The sequence below is a fragment of the Macrosteles quadrilineatus genome, unplaced genomic scaffold (assembly GCF_028750875.1).
Source record: "Macrosteles quadrilineatus isolate MER2022 unplaced genomic scaffold, UCM_ALF_1.0 Scaffold_3__2_contigs__length_128488019, whole genome shotgun sequence".
NCBI classification, from domain to species: domain Eukaryota; kingdom Metazoa; phylum Arthropoda; class Insecta; order Hemiptera; family Cicadellidae; genus Macrosteles; species Macrosteles quadrilineatus.
The window spans coordinates 102,923,763-102,943,319 of NW_026542596.1; the positions used below are offsets into that span (position 1 = coordinate 102,923,763).

The 19,557-nt window shown below is 35.2% G+C and overlaps 1 protein-coding gene across 2 annotated transcripts in view; it reads left to right on the forward strand.

Moving 5' to 3' along the window:
* LOC128990964 (ubiquitin carboxyl-terminal hydrolase 48-like) overlaps positions 1-19,557 on the forward strand; it is a 109,599-nt gene that overhangs the window by 31,336 nt on the left and 58,706 nt on the right. For both annotated transcript variants that reach the window (XM_054413646.1, XM_054413648.1), the window contains 2 exons: positions 12,066-12,188; positions 17,815-17,912. In XM_054413646.1, coding sequence (XP_054269621.1) covers positions 12,066-12,188; positions 17,815-17,912 — 221 coding nt within the window. The remainder of the gene's footprint in view (positions 1-12,065; positions 12,189-17,814; positions 17,913-19,557) is intronic.

The following is a 19,557-nucleotide window of genomic DNA, read 5'->3' on the forward strand; positions in this document are numbered from 1 at the left end:
AGAACACATTTTAATGATGTTTTTAAATGGTTATTTTCTACATAAACCCTTATCAAAACATTAAAAACGTTATATGACCATTAATTGTGTATTCAAACAGAACCCATCCTGCGGATCATAGAGCATACTATAAGAAACTCTTAGAAACAAAAAGTTATCAATGATCTTTAATGGGTTTTAATCCTACATGCAGTTAACCCTTGTAAAACGTGAAAAATCCTCCCCCCTCCTCTCCACAGGGGGTGACAAATTCCAACCTATTTTTTCCTTTCAACGGTTATAGGTAATATCCAGGGAAAGTTTTAATATTTTGGATTATAATTAAAGATTTTTTATTTTTTCATGGACTCCCTTTAATACTTAAATGGCAATTGCCACATTTCGTGTAAATAGGCAAAAAACCATTAATACCATATATTTTTTTTTATAAACAAATATTTCATCTAGTGGGTTATAGAATTTGAATAGAAAATTAAACCATGCTGAATAATAAAAAGGTTTAATTTATATTGTTATTGTGGCTCATAAGTTTGTCCCAATGTGATTTCTATAAAAATACTTGTAGAAAAATGTTTTTGATGGGAAATTCTCTTGTTAACTCTTGTTAACTTCTTTTGTTAACTATTGTTATGAGCGAACATTTTTTAAGTTGGGATTTAGTTTAAAAGCTGTGTATTGACGCAGCCTTCAAAACGCAGGCGGCACGCTCTCAACTGAAGTGTTTGGCTGGTAGCATCCCGAATGCACAGGATAGTAAAAATCACTAAACCCAAAGCCGTTAGGCATTTTAAATACTGGACTAAGAGGAAAACTATCAATTTAGTTTCGAAACTAAGAAAATAATAATATTAAATTAATTCAAAAGAATTATTTTAGAAACACGTTATGCAGAGTTTACAATATGAATATGAAAAGTTTGCAATTGGGTAGGCCTACTCAGGACTGAATTACCTAAGTTACTTCTTCTAGAATCTGTATTTACTTTTGATCTGCATATTGACTTGACTTCTCATGTGAAGCTTCTTTTGGTGTTTTTATTGTACGTTGACAATTTTAAAGTTAATTTTCTAGCAGACACTATATTCTGGTAATGTTCTAAGATGATCGGTAGTTTACAGATACAGACAACGCTCACTACCGTATATAAACATTTGAATTGTCTTCCGCTCATAAGGATGATACATATAAAATGAGTAGGGCTACGTTTACACTGAGCATTGGAGAACGCAGGGTGTAGCAAGACACGGGGGATTACAAGTGTCATGACGCTAACAACCCGACATTAGCAGCTGTCTTAATTGGCGCGGAGAGCGGACAAATCCCCGGGCAAATACTACAGACAAGTCAAGACCGCGGTGGAAAAACGCAAACATGTCACGTGTAAAAACTGCGCGGACATGCAAAGTCTCTAATTAAAGTCATCTCGGGGGACTTGAGGTAAACATGGATAGAAATTAGCCACGTGTCGCACTGTGTGGCCAGTAGACTCGGAATTTACAAGATAATGTGTAAACGTTGTGATATGTGCAATTGTTCCGTTTCCAATCATCGGATTCACGGGTACTTCTCGCAATACGAAGTAAGCTTTAGTATTTCTAAACGTCTTTTGATGAAGAGTATAGACGTTTTGCTGACCTAATTCACCACCAAGACTTAAAATCAGCTGTCGAATTTTAAAACGAGAATACAAGTTTTTATTTCGCAAGGTCGACATAGTAAAATGTGAGTTTTCATAAATAAATACTGTAAAACTGCAGAATGGATTTAAAAGCTTACCAAATACACTCGTTTTTTTAGTCGATGATAGATGATAGTAAACAAAATGTGATTACGGGCAAACTTCCGAATTTCCCAGATGTACGAGATTTTCATGAAAATTATTGATTACGCTTTATGTATCGTGTACGTAGCTTGAATGGGCGAAGTGAATTCTCATTATATTACGTGAATAACATCCACCCCTAGTAAACATACATACTAAACCTGTGAACTGCTGTTTAAAATTATAATAGGCCTATTTAAAATTTTCGTCTTTATCTGTATAATATTTTATGTTAATACACCTCATTAAAGCAGGTGAAATATACAGTAGTTGCAAATGAAAGAAAATGAATGAATGAAAGAAATCTTTATTTCAGTACAGAGTAGTACAATGGTGCAAATTTTGAAATAGAATCGCCTAATGGGCTAATGCCTGTGATATTAAATAATTAACTTATACGTTATAAAAGGTGTATTTCATCACTAGGGCCTAAAAAGACACTTTTGCCCGTGTGGTGAACTACATCTTTCGTAATTTTTGCACACCACTATTTTAGCAATCTATGCTATCAAACCTAAATAGTTTTCATTTGAAGATAATCTCTCAAAACTACTTCTGACTTGTTTTCCATTTAATTTTCTAATGAAAGCAAGCAGCTGTTTAGCAAGTGATTCAATCGTTTCGTCTATTAAGATTGTGTTAGTGCATCGATATGTCATCGATAAGTCGAACTATTTACAATAAGGCAACTGTTGACTACAATCGATTAAACAATCGATACCACGATTTTACTCTATGGAGAGTGAAAATGCTACTTTAGACCCTCAACGGCTGTTTTTGCTGCAGTGTGACGAAAATTCTTGTAAGCAGTACAATGAATTGTATTCATAAATCTAATCGGTATTATGAACTCAAGATCATTTAGTCTTATTCTATGATTTCGATACAGTTTTTTTTTTTTTTTTTAGTAAGTTTTACCTATGACTATGTGTTAATGACTAATTTCATATATATGTATGCCCATTGATTAATCTTTATATTTCTGTTGTATGATTTATTTGTGAATTAATTACCACATGTTTTTAATATTGTAAAATGAGTAAGTAAATAGTTATTGAAATGTTGTACAGAAATTGGCTATTCTTTTACTGTATTTGACTTCGAATGAATTTCAACTGTAGCGCAATGTGTGAGTAAGTGGCTCAATAAAAATTCGTTTTATTTGAAAAAGAAAATGGCTACAGCCACATAGACGGATGTCTGCTCTGTTATACATAAAAGTCAATGATATTGATGTAGGATTAAGGTAATATATTGATAAAAACTGATTAATTAGTTGGCACTCTTTGATTTCACACTTGAATGCGATAAAATAAGCTGATAGTAGTTTAAAGTCATAGAAGTACATGTGAAAAGCTTCAGTCGAAGACCTGAGAGTGTATTATGGTACAACACAGAGATGGTGTACAGTATCTACAAAGCGTGTAGTAGCAGTTGCGCCGAGTAGCATTTGCGCCGCGGATTAAATCGTGCTTCCAGCGCCGCGGAGTTTGATTAGTTCAATGATGCAGAAGTGACGAGGGTCATAATTACTTACACATTACTTGACTGAGTTGCTTGTAAATAGTGGTGTTTTCCATACTCCTAATTAACTTTTACTAGTAGTGCACTGTTGCACAAAAAAAATGATGAAACACTTGTATACCACCACATGCAGTATTGAGTTAGTATAGATATTTTTCCTGAGCTATAATTATTATGACTAGTAGATATTTTCTACTTATCACATTACTAATTTAGGAGAAAGGGGGACTTTTGTTTTCCTATGAAATTTTTAGAAAATAGTTGCACCAGGATAGTCTGCGGTGCTATGTGGAATGCAAACAGCTCGTCATATTGGTATTAGGGGGATTTGCTATATATCCCCATACCTTTCGTAGTAACCCACTCCCTTATGTTACCTTTGGTATCTCAATGGTGTTGTCATTGTCAGTTTTGAGTAGAATTTAGCAGAATGAACATCGTAGAATCAACAAAGGAGGGCTCAATTTTCAATCATTTCGTCTACTACAATTCTGTAGCCTACATTATATCATCGATATGTCACACAATTGATAAGAATGCAACAATAAGCTACAATAAAACCTTTCTGAAACCTGTAACCGAATAAATAAATCGATAAATAATTTCGAACCATGCAATTGCTTACAATCGACATCTACAACTGTTCACAACAGTTGACATGTACTCCCTAGGGACTAAAAAGGCTTTTTACTACTGGTGATTAAAAACGTTATATAGTTTAGACCCATATGGTTTCGTCTTTTGTTTGCTATCTAAAGGTTATACATCGAAGTGAAGGATCACGGGTTCATACATAAACCCCCATTATAAAAAGGTTTGTCATAATTACAGGTTCTAAAAAAGTTAACCATGTAAATAAATCAATAACTTGAGGGGGGGGCAAGCCCAAAATGACACTTTTAGCTACCATTCGTCCCTCTGCTATATCATAAGATGTACAAGGACACCTACATCGAAAACATTGGTTAATCAAAATGGGTTAAAAGTTATTTCACAAAAAAAAACCTTATGGTATCAGGTACACAGTTTCATTGTGTGATAACACTTAACTAAACAGACAATACCCCCGCCGCAGCAAACCTGCCGACTAAGTGAATTTCCATTTGTCTGAATTGATTTTCAATTGAATGTATGTAAATAAAATTAGGTTTAACGAGTACCTAGGTTAGCTGCTACAAGAAAACTATTAAAGTGGAGTTTTGGTAAAATATAAATAGCTTAGTATAAAATAAATAAATTTGCAAAGTTTGATCAAAATATATCCATAAACAAGCAAACTAAAATTACTCAAGTTATCGCGTTCACGGCGTATATAAATCTATACAAAATGAAAAAGTAAATTGGTCACGGGCCTAGGTCACGGTGCCACCTACGGTAATAGCTATTTCCCTATAGGGAATTCGCTAAAAACATAAATTTTTTGCGAATTTAACATTATGGTACAGAAGACGTTAGTATCGTTAATTTATTTATATTATACCTATATGTGTAGGTAAATAACAACAAACAGGTTTCATTCCGATATCAACCTTACACATTCATGCCAAATTTAATCATAATCGTACGAGAAGCGATAAGCTTAGGCCGGGAGCACGCCCGAGTTCACGTGCAAACCTCGCACTGTCAAGTTGATGATTTTTAAAATATTCGTGGGAATGGATGGGGATTTGTAATGTTTATTGAGTTCTATAATAGTATTGAACATTTGCATGGGCTTGTATAGGCCGAAAGCAGGGTCATTAGAAAATGGCTAAAAAAACTCACTCATGTTATTCTTATGGAGAAAAAGTGCCTAAAGTGAGGTCATATTACTATATTATACCTACTGTACTTTACATTTAATGGGTCAGTAAATGAAAGAATTAGCTTTTTCGCTTGATTCCGAGTATAGTATATGAGGATTATATGTAGGGATATGTAGGCAAATATCAGGATTTTTGGAATTAGTGGCTAAAAAAATATCTCCATGTTATTCTTATGGGAAAAAACGCCTAAAGTGAGGTATCTTTGTGGTATTTGCCACTACACGTTTTAGAGAGTTATTTTGTAAACGTAATATGTTCTTGTATTTCTAGACTTAAGATAAACTTAAATTGATATAAGGCCTGTCTCAACTCCCAGGCTTCACGAACCGCGATGTATACAGTACTGCCAAACCTGGTACAGAAACAAACCAATTTTTTCGTTATTTCCTCTCTTTTTAGTTATTGGTAATTAATTGGTTTTATGTAGCCTTTATACTGAAACGGCGGAGTGTACTGTGTATTGTTGTCAACCAGTGAACAATATTTGCAGATATTTTTAGTGGCATCAATTTTGCAGTTATTAGATTTAAAGTTATGTATGTGTAACCATTAGCACGGGTCACGAGGTGACTGCATGCAACCACTTTACGCTGAATGTAAAATGTGGTAGGAACTACGTCCTCAATAATCATATTAGTGCAGTTGATTGGTTCCGCCTGTTAACCTGTCAAAACTGCTAACCCTCATTTAATTAGCTGGTGCGGCGCTGGTGCTACGCGGCGCAAATACTACTCGGCGCAAATACTACTCAACCTCTACAAAGTACGAGGTTTACCATAGACTTAACACAAGTAGACTTTCATCCCATTGTAAATTTTGAAGCTCGTTTTTCGTGTCTAGCTCATATCCGGTGACACTGATCGCTAGTGTCGACGAAATTCTGTTTAAATTATTTTAGGCTTGCAAGATTTGTGCTTTACTGTTTGGTTATAATAACTAGGGGACGAATTATTGTTTATAATTATATCTTTTATTTGGTTAAGGGAGGTTTTAAATAACCGATATAACATGAAACAATTGTTAAAAAAACACGACCTCTACAGTGCACCGGACAGAACTAACAATACAATTTGCTTCAGATGGATGTCAGATGGATTTTTGTATATGGATGAGAAATCTACTAAAGGAGTATATTCATGGTTTTATTTTGATACCAAATGTCACGTAAGTTACAACTAAAAGTCGAAATCCCTTTAAACCATAACATTTGTATAGTAATACAGTACAAAGGAATGACCTGTCAGTCTTCCCGTTAGACGCATCTGGAACCCATAGATCTGTTTCGATCGCGTCTACAACTCACCCATTAGTTTTGACGTGAAGGTTGACTTTATGACGATTGACGAGTGGAAGAAGAGTTGTAAAAAGTAGATCCAAACAGGGAAGCGAAGAGAGGTGTCGATGAAAGGTGGGCGTAGTGGTAACTTCTTGTGCGATACAGAGGCAGGAGCGATATTTACCCATGCGACCGCGAGGTGACCCTGTCATTAATCAGGCCAAGTTTTCGGAAAGTCATCCATTAACATAAGAGTCCTCTATTGTCTAGTGTAATTAATAACGGCCATTGTGCCACTAAGGGATTTATCTTGCCAACATCGCCCGTCGCTTCAACCGTTTTTAATACCGGGGGTGCGAAAGGTGGTGCAAAAACGGCGATATTAAAAGATGACAGAACTTGCCATTTGAAAGCACCGTTTAAAAAGTAATTTCCTTTCACCTCGGTCGTTTTTTTTCGACGTTTGAGTAATTAGACGTGAGTTATGGTCTTGTCACGAATCCTAGAAAAATACTGGTATGGATCATAAACATAAAAATGACGTTGTTGGCCCGAATCCTATACTAATAGCATTAACATGTTTCGGCAGTTCCATTTTAGCAATGTTAAATAATGTTTATTTTCGGGCCAAAAACGTCGAATTCGTTTATGTTTATGATACATAATGGGTCTTTTCTAGTATTCGTGGGTCTTGTGTAGGTATCGGCTTTAAGATATTACGGTTATTCAACAAAATAGTCAATTATACAGTTTGAAATAGGTTAACTAAAATCTAGAGAATTTACCACATAAATCCCTAAATTATTATGCAATTGGTACATCAAGTATGCGCAGATGGATTTCAACCGATTCAAATTTTGTTATAAAACCAATTACAATTCATGGTACAATTCTCATACAAGATCTAATTGTTTAGAAAATTTGCTAAGATATGTTTTTCATGTTTTCTAGATCAAAATTAGGCTCATTTCCTTAGCAATCATAAAAATGGTAAAACTACAGTTTGATGAAACTCTTGTTTTGTTGTTTATCTTATTTGAATTTGATCAGCTCAGATAAATAAAAACGGCGTCGTATATTTAAAAAAAAAAAAGAAAAAAATAGTTTATCACTGGTCCAATATGTCCGATGGCATTTTCATAGCATGCGGATGGATGTATGCATTGCTGGAATTTTACTATAAATTAACTCATACATGTTGCAAAAAAAATCTAATGAAAAAAATAGTTTACTGACTTAAGATTATAATTGTTTAAATATCCCGATAGTAGCTAGCCGGCATACTAAGTGAATTTTCAGTTGCTTTATTTTACTTTTGCCAAGTATTTTTGTGCTGCGGTGTTTAGTTTTTTGCATACGATGCAGCAGCAACATAGCAATTCAATCGTAACTTGGCAAATAGAGTACGGAATAGTTGTGCGTTCACAAACTACCACTGCGGGTGTCTAATGAGAGAGAAAGAGCGTAACATCAACGGAGTGGATACAAAATGATTGAGCAGGATGCGGTTTTCAACCACAATGCCATCCTAATGACACCTACAAGGAAATCGGCCACTCTTCATATAGTCCAGGAGCTGAGGGGGTTTGAGCATGCATGAAAGTAGTACGCAATGTTATTGCTGATTATTGTAATATGGACTGTGGTGATCAAAATTACGTATGTCGCCTATTTCAAAAGTGGTCGATAAGGTGGGGGGAGGGGGCAAACATGGCGGTTTGCGCTATGCGTTAAAACGCTGATAGTTCGAAAACGGTAAAAGATAGAACATCGGTTAAAACGTCGTTGGAATTCTACTTTCGGTAAAAAAACTACACGAAAAGTCCATTTTTACATATTTTATACAATAACTTGTTTATTTATAGAGATACGACCTCGGACCCAATAACCATTATTGTTGTCCACATTTTTAGAATTCCAACGACGTTTTAATCGATGTTCTATCTTTTACCGTTTTCGAACTATCAGCGTTTTAACGCATAGCACAAACCGCTATGTTTGCCCCCTCCCCCCCACCTTATCGACCACTTTTGAAATAGGCGACATACGTAATTTTGATCACCACAGTCAATATTACTATAATCAGCAATAACATTGCGTACTACTTTCATGCATGCTCAAACCCCCTCAGCTCCTGGACTAATACACATGAATGGAAATTGATCTGAATAATGTGTAACAGTTACTGAACCCATTTTGTGTACAAAAACCACTTTTAGCGAATTTCCCATATAGGGAATATTTAAGAATTTCCCATGTAGAGAATAAGCTATTACCGTAGGTCTCATCCTAGACTCGGGACCGATTTCCTTTTTTATTTTGAGGTCCCCAGAGGCCAAAAACACCATCCGTTCAAATTCACATAAATGTGTGTCCGTTAGCGCTATAACTCTAGCAAAAATGATCCGATTTTGTTTAAATTTGGTTCAAACGTGTAAACCTACTATATTCGAACGAGTTCGCGAACCAGCATAATCGGACTATGGGAATCGTGGTTTATGGGGGGTTTTATAGGGTAAAAATAGATTTTTCCCACATTTTTTAAAATTTCATAATTTCTCTCTATACCATTTTGAAGAGCTTAAATAAACAAATAATTTAGTATATTGAAGTGTTTTGTTTGTTCATTGAATACGGAGAAAAAAAATTAAATTTAAAATTCCCATGTTATTATGGAGAATAAATAAACTTTTGTAGTTTGCTTGTTTATGGATATATTTTAATCATATTTCGCAATTTTTTATTTCATACTAAGCTATTAATATTTTAATAATAAAAAAACACACCTTAATATCTTCCCCGTAGCAGAAAACCTAAGTACTCACTAAAATTAATATTATTTAAATAGGAAATAAGTATGACAGTTTTTAGGGAATATTTTGGTAGAAAAGGCCGGGTAAATGGAAATTCGCTTAGTCTGCAGGTTTGCTGCGACGGGGGTATCATTTTTACTAGGGTGGGTTCGCCAACTAATACAAAATAGATATTACAGTATCACGTTTTACGAAAATTTGGTGTTAAAACAAAGTTTTTACCATCTGTACCATGTTTAACTTTCATCGTCCATGACTGAAGTTTTTATTCTTTTTATTAGGAAAGATTGTGGATGTCATGAAAGTTTGGAAAAATTCTAGTTTTTGTAACTACTTATTAACTACGTATTTAAATAACAAAATGAAAGCTCTTTTTTATTGGATTTTACAATATGAATGTTTTTTATGAAAAAAAAAAATCTTATTCACTTATATCAAGTTCTCGCATGTAGGACTATTCTCATTGAACTTAACATTCCAGTTAATACAATTCTAATACAAAATGTGGTAATTGGTTTCCAATCTTACGAAATGCGACTCCCAAGTTTTTGAATCACAGTCTCAAGACATATTGTAATCGACGATATAACTTAAAAGTGCAACTAAATGAAGCTCTTAATTTAAGTAGTCTCTCTTGGTTCGATTCAGTAAAATAAAAATTCGTATTTATGAGCGTTTTCTAGTAATAATTAACGCGACAAATTTGACACATTTTATAAAAATACAAACTTCTTATGTGAGTTTATTGGCACTCTGGATCATTTCGCCAAATCCCAGAGGAGAATGCTTTGGCCCTTGAGACAACATAGAAAATCCTCCACGTACCCTATTCAAAAATCCGTTAACTATCATAATTTTTCACGTTTAGTATCATAGGAGAAGTAAATTAGCCGTCGCATTGACGTCTTAACTCTTCTAGTCTCGCACGGGCTGTCGGACAACTGGAGGGAAATAAGCTCGTTGAAAAATGATTTTCGCGGGAAGGGAAGGGGCATTTTCGCGGGAAGGTAAGGGTAGGTTGGGGCGCCCGCAGCTCCATCATTAGCCGAGTGATCCATCTAGCCAGTGACACTCGATCTTGCGAGATAATCGAATGCCACAATCGAAACACTCATCAATACAGTACATTGGACACTAGAGAAATGTATAGTTGGAGAGAGTCAACGGAAATACAATCGCTAGTTCATTGGATAGCAATGATTGTTATCTCAAAGACGTTTGATGGCTAAAAAATGCAGTTCCAATATTGATGGAAACTTCATGTATAAATCACAATCCTTATACTTAATTTTGTGTATTTCGGCCCGTCGTTGTTCAACGAAGTCCCAAACAGTTTCGAGGTTTTTGGACTTGATTATCTGCCATTACATTATTATTATTAGCAATCCTTATATATAATTCTGAGACAAAATCCTTACCAGAAAATTGTGGACGTCTGGTAAGTCTCAGAAAAGTGGGAGAGGTCTTAAGTAAAGGTCTTGACCCCAGGGACTCGGGAAAATAGCAGAATTCCCATTAAGTTACCAGAAAACGAGATATAATATAAAATATCCACTATAAGAAAAGCATGGGGGCTGGAAGACGTCTGCATTCTAATCAGTTGTTACTTATGTATTTGCAACGTTTAAATTTATTCCGAAAGTCAAAGTCGTTAAATGATGTTTCAAAAGTATTTATTCACAAACAATAATTATATGTTTTCTGCCTTTAGCAGAGTTAAACCTCTGGAGCGCCACTCATCCTACACTCATCTCCATTCATACTTGGCTTAAAACACCTACTTTGTATGGTCGCAATTTCATTGAAAAGTATAAAAGTATTAAAGTGATTCAAATTATTTATTGAAAATAACGTCAACAAAATCAAACGAAATCACACCCAAAGATGGTATAATTCTTACGATAATTTGTTTTACATTTGAGCGCTTTAGGGACTTTTGTCCCTACAAGCCACTAGTAGTAATTTAAAGCCAAGTTTGGGTTAAAAATCTCTTAACAATTTTAAAAGTTGCCTACATAAAAAAGTAGTAGGCGAAACCCTAAGTGAAGTGATCTATTCCAGAATTTGGTTGAAATGAGAATAGTTACAGCATTTGATTGGATTTAAAAATCACATCATATAATGGAAAATCAATGCTTTATTTAGCAACATTAGATTATTAGTCGCAGGTGCTATTTCAACCTGCTTATCTAACTGGGACGGGTGGCGTCGTCCTGTAATCCAGCTACTAGGAGGCCACGAATTGCGGATAATTATAGGGATGCACTGTCACAGAAAACGTACTAGGTAGTACGTTTTCTGTGGCACTGTGGATGCGATGCTACCTGGTGTGGATTAACGTCCGCACTAGTGAGTACTACGACTATCCGCAGTACTATCCTAATAATTAGACCAATTAGTTAATTACGAGGAAAAAATGTGGTTCGGATTCCACAATAAACTGTAGGTCCCTTAGTTGCCATTAGCTGTATGGGCTATTAATTAACAGCTGTGTCTAAGAAACATGTCGGCCTTAGTCACTAACAAGACTACAAGATCGCGCCACTCATCCTACACTTATCCTTCACTTATATTTGGGTTAAAACACGCACATAGTGGCGTCCCCATCTTAAATAATTGATAATTGATAATTGAAAACCACTTACATAACCTCTGAACCTGCCTCTGACCACGTAAATATCCATTCCCCTTATTATTTCCGTCATCTTCGTTCCGCCGAAAAGAGTTGTCATATTTATGTCTTTACAGAATCAGCATCAACGCAGTCAGCAGGGTTCCCGGTGTAAGTATATCAACCTGTGTATGACTGTGTGTATTTGTTACAGGTGCATGACCAGACAGGACGGCAGGACGCTAGTAGAGCCGCCAGTCACACTAAAGGTAGATGCACTGTTATGTGTCCATGGTCTGTCACACTTTAGCCCAGGCTACGACGAGGACCAAGAGAAGTAAGTCGCTACATCATCCTATACAATATCTAGGTTTGATTTGTGCTCAAAAATTCAGTTGTACGCGACGCGTTCTATATACAGGGTGTCACACGTAAGGTGGCTCAAATTACGGAAAAACGGCTTAATGTACAAGGATGAAATAAATTATTTCCCACTAAATCGACCCCAAGGATTAACGTAGGAAATACAGTGTAAAAAAATAAATAAAAAAACTGCCACCATTTTGAAACGGAAAAAGATAATTGATATCTGTTTCAGCCAAAATGTTTGTCTATTAAATACCTTTAAAATTATGTATAACATGACAAACATTTGAAAATTCCGAGATTCGAACTAGTGACCCTCAGTTTTTGGCACACCCTGTATCGGAAAAAAAAGTTGAAATATTTTCACGTTAAATAAGGACGTTAAGGTTAAGAAAATGTTTTCCTTGGGGTCGATTTAGTGGGAAATAATTTTATGTATGTTAAGCCGTTTTTCCGTAATCAAATTGGGACACCTTACGTGGGACATTCATACATACAATACAACTGTATGCTCAATAATACAGTTGTACTTGTTCATCGTCAGATCTGTGTAGTCTACTCGTTTCACCCAACCTCAAAACGCACACCTGCTCGTTAGTGTTAAAATAAACCTTAGTGTGCATCTTGAATAAAACTCCTGGTTTATTGACAATTCTCATGGCGTTTTCTAAATACAAACTCATGATTAAAGATAAAATCTGTACTATTTGTTTATCTCACCTCAGAAAATCTATACAATCTTAATCACCGACTATGCCAATAATACCGATGTTAACCACAGTAATCACAGCTACTAGGAGTGCGCGGACAAGACCACGGTGACAATGCTAATTATATTCACGCATCTGATTAAGAGTGATTTACAGTGAGAGGCATTATGTCTGGGTGTCGCCATTATGGAAATGCGCGTGTTTTTGAGCCCGCCCACAGTTCTGCTCTTAGCATATTGAACAATTAATAACGTATTAGCGCCGTCTATGCTAATGCTGCCCCTTCAACTGTGGACTCGCGATGTTCGGTGTCGTTGTTCTGGCGGTGTGTTTTGAAGTGATCCAGAAATGTGTACTTTGATTGTAAGTATACGGTTATACTATGTTCATTTTTTTTCCTAGGACGCTAGGCACGAGCCTGGGATTGTTTTTCACATTACTTCAGGCTAGACCTAGGGGTTTCGCGGCATTATCACTTTGATAAAATCCATTGGTGACTTGGCGGGGATCGAACCCGGGACCTCAGCGACTGAAGTCCCGCGCTCTAACCACTACGCCAGCTCGCTTCTCGATACTATCTTCATTAGTGATGAGTTTTGAGGTGGTTTTGTGGGTATCTGTTTGTTCCGAGTTGAAGATGAAACTATTAAACCGACAAATTTAATTTACAGACATATGTACAGCAAGAATGAGGTAAACTGAAGAATGAGGTTCTAACCTAAACGCTTCAAAGTTTCGGGATTGGGCTTTTGGAAGTAAATATTGATGATTTCGAGAGCTGTCATAAATTTTACACAAAGTAAACATAAATAAATCGTAAAAAATACTATGTCGTGTAATAATATTTCTTATTTCGTTTGCGACAGTGTACGCGAATAAGAAGATACCATTTTGTAATTTTTGTAACGTTAAGAAACTACAAAATCGTTACTCAAGTTTTTAGAATATTTTTTTATGTCAATGCACTTGTTTGAGTGAAATTAACACAAGCATTATTATAAAAAAAAACCAATGTTCAAATATTAATTAGATATATTAAATATACAGGTGTAACCTCGTTTAAATTGATAATACCATCATAATAGACATTTTACTCTAACATCTATGTGAAGAATAATTTAAATCTGAATAAAAAATAAATATCGACCAACGGCCACTGATGATTGGCTTCCACCGTAAATAGAACTTGCCACCGAGGAAAATTTTTAGTTAAAAGGAAAGGGAAAAGGGAGAGCGATTCTGGAAGAAGAAAGGAAATTAATATTCGAACGAATGAACAAATGTTGGATTGAGAAAAGACAGATGGACACCAGCCGACTATGAAGGACGTAAAATAACATTAATATATTGCTCAATCAGTTTATAATGTAGCAGATAAAATGGTCTAAAGTTTTATTTGCTTAGCTATGGACTCAACTGATTTTGTTCACTCGGGTTCGCAGTGCAGTTTAGAGAAAGAGTTGGAAATAATGTTATTCCCTCAATGACCTCACAGGTCTAAAAACTGTGGTCCGAGTATTCTTCTATACCTGACGTAAAAAACCTGTCATCATTGATTTTTGTCACCTCTATTAATTCTAAGCATACTTTTTAAGTTTGTCGTAAAGGTTAAGACATTTTCGTTGCATTGTAAGTGTATGTTTATTTTATTTTGTGTACTTTTTATAAAATAAAGTATATTTGGATCTGTGTAACTTGCCGACGTTTCTTATTCTTTTTCCTTAGGTTTTTACCAACTAGTTTTTGGTGCGAGACTTCTGTCCAAGAGATCCCGAGTTCAAACCCCGCCAATTGCCATTGTATAGCTTTGGGACATTGCTTTGGTTTAGAGCCAGCTTCAAGATGTAGTACACCTATCAATAAATAAGGGTTCTTACTAGGAGAACTGCCTCTCTAAACGAAAATCTGGCTGATAATTAAATGTCTGGATGGTCATTTCAGTTTAGCTGTTCAATTTATTCAACATTATGAAAATTGATACTACACGAACCTCAATCTTTAGTTAAGACTTTTTACCGCGTCCTTTACAAAAGTAATTGGCACTTATTTACGTTTCCGTAAGTAAACGGTGTATTTAATTATGTGATTACTAATCGACAAAATCAATATTGATGAAGCTGATTAATTATCTCAGCCGCCAATTAACGTGTAAGGCAATGACACAAGGTTGTGTGGTGTAAATGTAAAAATGGAACGTAAAATGAATGTAAATTATTTGTAACTATATAGAAAATTGGAAATACTTTCGCATTCTTGGCATTAAACTATTAACTATTGTGTACTAGAGAAGGCTATGATTAAACACGTATGTAAATAAAAGTACAGGGTGTCCACAAAGTCTTGGTATGATAAAGAAACCGCATATTATAAAAACGAGTAGTAGGATACAGATTTATTTACAGATATAACAGGAAACTTCTTAAGATTTTATAACTACTGTATGTACAAACGTAACTCTACGTGTGCGCCTACAGTGGCCTGCAGATCTTCTATCCGTATTTTCAGTTTGTCCCAGGTTTTAGTCAGCATATCCTGGGTTACGCTACAGAATTTCTTTATCTATCCCACAGTGTGTGAATATTAGGAACCGGGGAAGAATAGACAGTGTCTTTGACAAATCCCCACAACATGAAATCCATGGGGTTTCATCGGGGAAACGAGGTGGCCATTTCTTCGGGCCATCACGCCCGATCCAGCATCCGGGGAAGTGAAGATTTAAAAATCCATCACACATTTAGCCCAATGAGGCGAAGTGCCGTATTGCTGGAAAATTATCATAGGTTGCCGTTCTTTTAATTGAGGGACTACATACAACTCCAACATAACTGTAAACAAACCCATTCACATTTTCTTCCCCAAAGACAAATTATTCAATGATTCCATTATGCATTACACCGCACCAAAGATTTAGTTTTGGGCTGGCACTTTCATTTTCAATCACAATCCTGGGATTTTCACTGACCCAAATTCTACAATAGTTATTGCGTATGTTAACTTTCCCACTTAAAATCAGGCCAAGACTTTATGGACACCTGGTAGTTTTTGAACCCTTTTAAAAATATTTGAGAACATTTGTCTATACGGCGATATTAAATTTACAAAAAATTATTCTATCAAAATGTTATCCAGTTTTATGAGGGGTTGAAAATTTAAGTTCCAAAATAGTTTTAACAATGAAAGATAATTTTATAGTTTACTTCGCAACAACCGTAAACGAATTTGTTCGGTCACGAGGTAGTGAAAGCGTATAGTTGAAAACAAGAGCTTGCAAAATGTCACAGACTATTTTTCATTTCATTAGGTTGTAAGAATCATGCTCTTACGACTATAATACATACGGTAATAAAGTTCGAAGACAGTTAAATATATAAAAAAATTGCTCTATCTAAATTATTTTTTTAAGATTTAACTGTCTTCGGACTTTATTGCCACCCTGTATAATTCACTTTTAACTATTTTGTGATTGAATATAAAGAATATGTGTCGGAACTTTGTAATCAGGGCATTTTCACCCCCGACGTAATGAAATGGTGACCCGCGTAAAAAAATGTTGTTGTGTTGGTATCACTGGTGATACTCTATGTTCCCGCCACGTCAGAAGCACCACATGAAGTTTACCCGCGTTTCTTACAACCGTGTCGCTCGGGTTTTGTCGCATTCCGTTCCGCCCCGTGGGCCAAACCTCATTACTCAAGGAATCTCATTAAACACTAACAAATTACAACGATTAATTAACTTTATAACTAACTTCCCGTCGCCACTTTTTGGTGGTGATAACTAAAGTGGCTGATTTCAAGTTTTCCGATGTCGCGGGTGGAAATTGTAATTTTCCAAAAGGTTCTTTTATAGTCTGTGGGTTTTATAGCTCGTTTCAGAATAAGTGACGGTGTTTTTAGGATATATTTTGAATGGTAAAAAGAATGTTTTAAAGAATATCTAACGATTTCGCTGATAATGTGTTTTGAAAATTATTAAACTTAAAAACAAACGTTGAAAAACTCATTTTTTCTATTATTTGCATTTTTATAGATATTAGACGCATTTTGTATAGAATCCTAAGAAAATGTTTCCGGTATTTGGGCCTATTATCCGACAATATAAAAAATAAGCATTCGATTTACAAAATATGACGCAGTTTTTTAGTTCCAAAGGCCTAATTATTTTTCAAAATTTCCCAAAGAATAACGAAAAGTCACGATGAAACTACAGAATATCCTTTGTTGTTTTTGAAATTTGTTACACGTTTTGCACAATGAGTTGTTCTTTGAGTATAAGGTTCCATTTGAAAGGGTTGTTATTTTCTAAATTAATATTTGACGTATCGGACACGCCACTAACTTAAAACATAACAACTGCAAAGTAACACATGTAATCCCACGAGTTTCACTTGAATCCAATCCATCAGAACAAAATCTCCGAACATGACGATAATCTTAAAGTAGTTAAATAATTGTGATTTATCATCAGTTAAGCGATTTTTGATTCACAACCCTTCATACAAATTCATAAAGTACAAGTTCATAAATCGCTATGCCATTGCTATCACCCTAGCAGACTTTTTCGCCAACTTTGTCGTTATTTTTTGCTCCGTCATTTTGTTCTGATTGAGACTCGGGGGGTATTTTTTCTTCATGTGTACTGTACTTATTATAACTGTAAAGCTGTAGCGTGTTCGATATGTTTGGATCTTAGACCTCTTCGTGGGACAGCACTTGTTTTGTTGTATTTCTCAGCTGATATTTTGGTTTCCTGCCAAGTTCTACCGGACACTTAGCGGCTGATTCTATTATTTAAAAAATATTATCTGGTAATTTATGTCCTGGGAGACGTTTAACGTTCCTGAACTCGTGAAGTGTTTGTTTTGAAGGGTATGTTGTTTTGTTCCAGATTGGTGTTTGTCACCAAGCAAGAGTGGGATATACTGACCGGACTGTACACTACAGACCACGTGGTCACCGTCAACGTCGACTACAGCACCAACCCAGGTAACTGCTAAATTGATCAGCTGTAGCCTGTTTTGTACTCAAACATTTTATGTTGTTTTGAGGGATTACTGTGTAAATTTCCCATTATAATTGGTCAAAAACAAATTGTCTCAAGGTTTCGGGATCTGGAATCTGATCCTGTCCTCAGGGGGAAAAGTAGCTTACTTAAAATAGAATAGTAGACAAATATAGACGGACCTTAAGAGGAGATCAGTTTCCAGATCCTGAAACGATCAGAAAACTGTCCAAATTTGATGGAAAATGTCCACAATAATCTTGAAGATTTCAAACTTGCTAATTACTAAAAGTGGACTTCAAACAAAGACCATGCTTGATTATTTGGAAGAGCCTAAATATGTATAACATTATCATCAACTTGACAATCTTTAATTTCTTCTAATAGTTTAAATTTGACGCCCTTTCAGTTGGATTGAACCGTTAGCATACAAGAAAGGAAGCTGTGTTTTACAACACCTCACTCTGTCGGCCCTGTAGATCAATTTATCCGAATTTGTAAGCTAAAACAGGTTACAGCCATATGAACTAATACAATAATACTTTAATGTAGGCCGGGACCCCTACACTCTTAAAAATAGCGATGCAATGTATATTTCACAGTAGTGATTTTTGTAACTATATACCACTCAAAAGTGTTAATTTAATCGATATAGACTCAATGATGCACCTGGTTCATTTATTCGTTTAACATCAGTTATACTCCCCGCAAACTTTCGTGGCGGCTGAGGGATTAGGACGGCCGGGTGGTGGCCCGACCCCTAATTAGCCCTCGCTCGGCTGCACTGGGTTTTGACCATGAGTCAGGCACTAGGCGTAATGCATAGATGATAGAGTTTTTGTATATCACCATAAAGTGTATTAAATAACGTCATTTTTGTAACCTGCATCAAATAACAAGAACATTGAGCCCAAACACGAAATAATTACGATGATTTTAAGTATATAGGCCTACTTGGTTTTAAAATAAGAGACAGTTTTTAGAACAAGGTATGTATTTAAGGTTACTGTATTTCCAAACTATTTACACTACTGTTCACTAACTATTTACAATTATGTTCAGAGAATGTCGTCCAAAGTTAAAATTAATAAATCTTAAATAATTAAAGATAAAACATCACCAATCTACTCAATGTTTAGACCAAACTTTAGTTGTATTCATATATAGATACGAACAACAACGGCATGGTGCTAACAGATATTTCTTTTCAGGGAAATGGTTTCACCTCCAGCTCTTGCGAGAACCAACAAGTCTATGTATATAATTGTAAATAGTTAGTGAACAGTAATGTAAATAATATTTAAATACTCTTAGATATATATATCTTGATCTGAAAACTGTGTATTATCCTTTAAAAACGTGTAGGTTTGTACTTGTTAATATAGAAAATATTTTGTAACACATTCAGCTCATGAGTGAATCTGGATAACATAATATAGTAAATGGATTTTGAACAGTATTGTGAATAGTTTTTAAATTGTCTAAAATGTATATAATTTATTCTATGATTTTATACTAAAACAAAGTGTAGGCCTGTATTTAATAATATCGCAATTATCCTTTTGTTTCACATTCATCTCCGGCGTGATTTGGAAAATATTCTCTGTACCGTACATAATTGTAAATTGC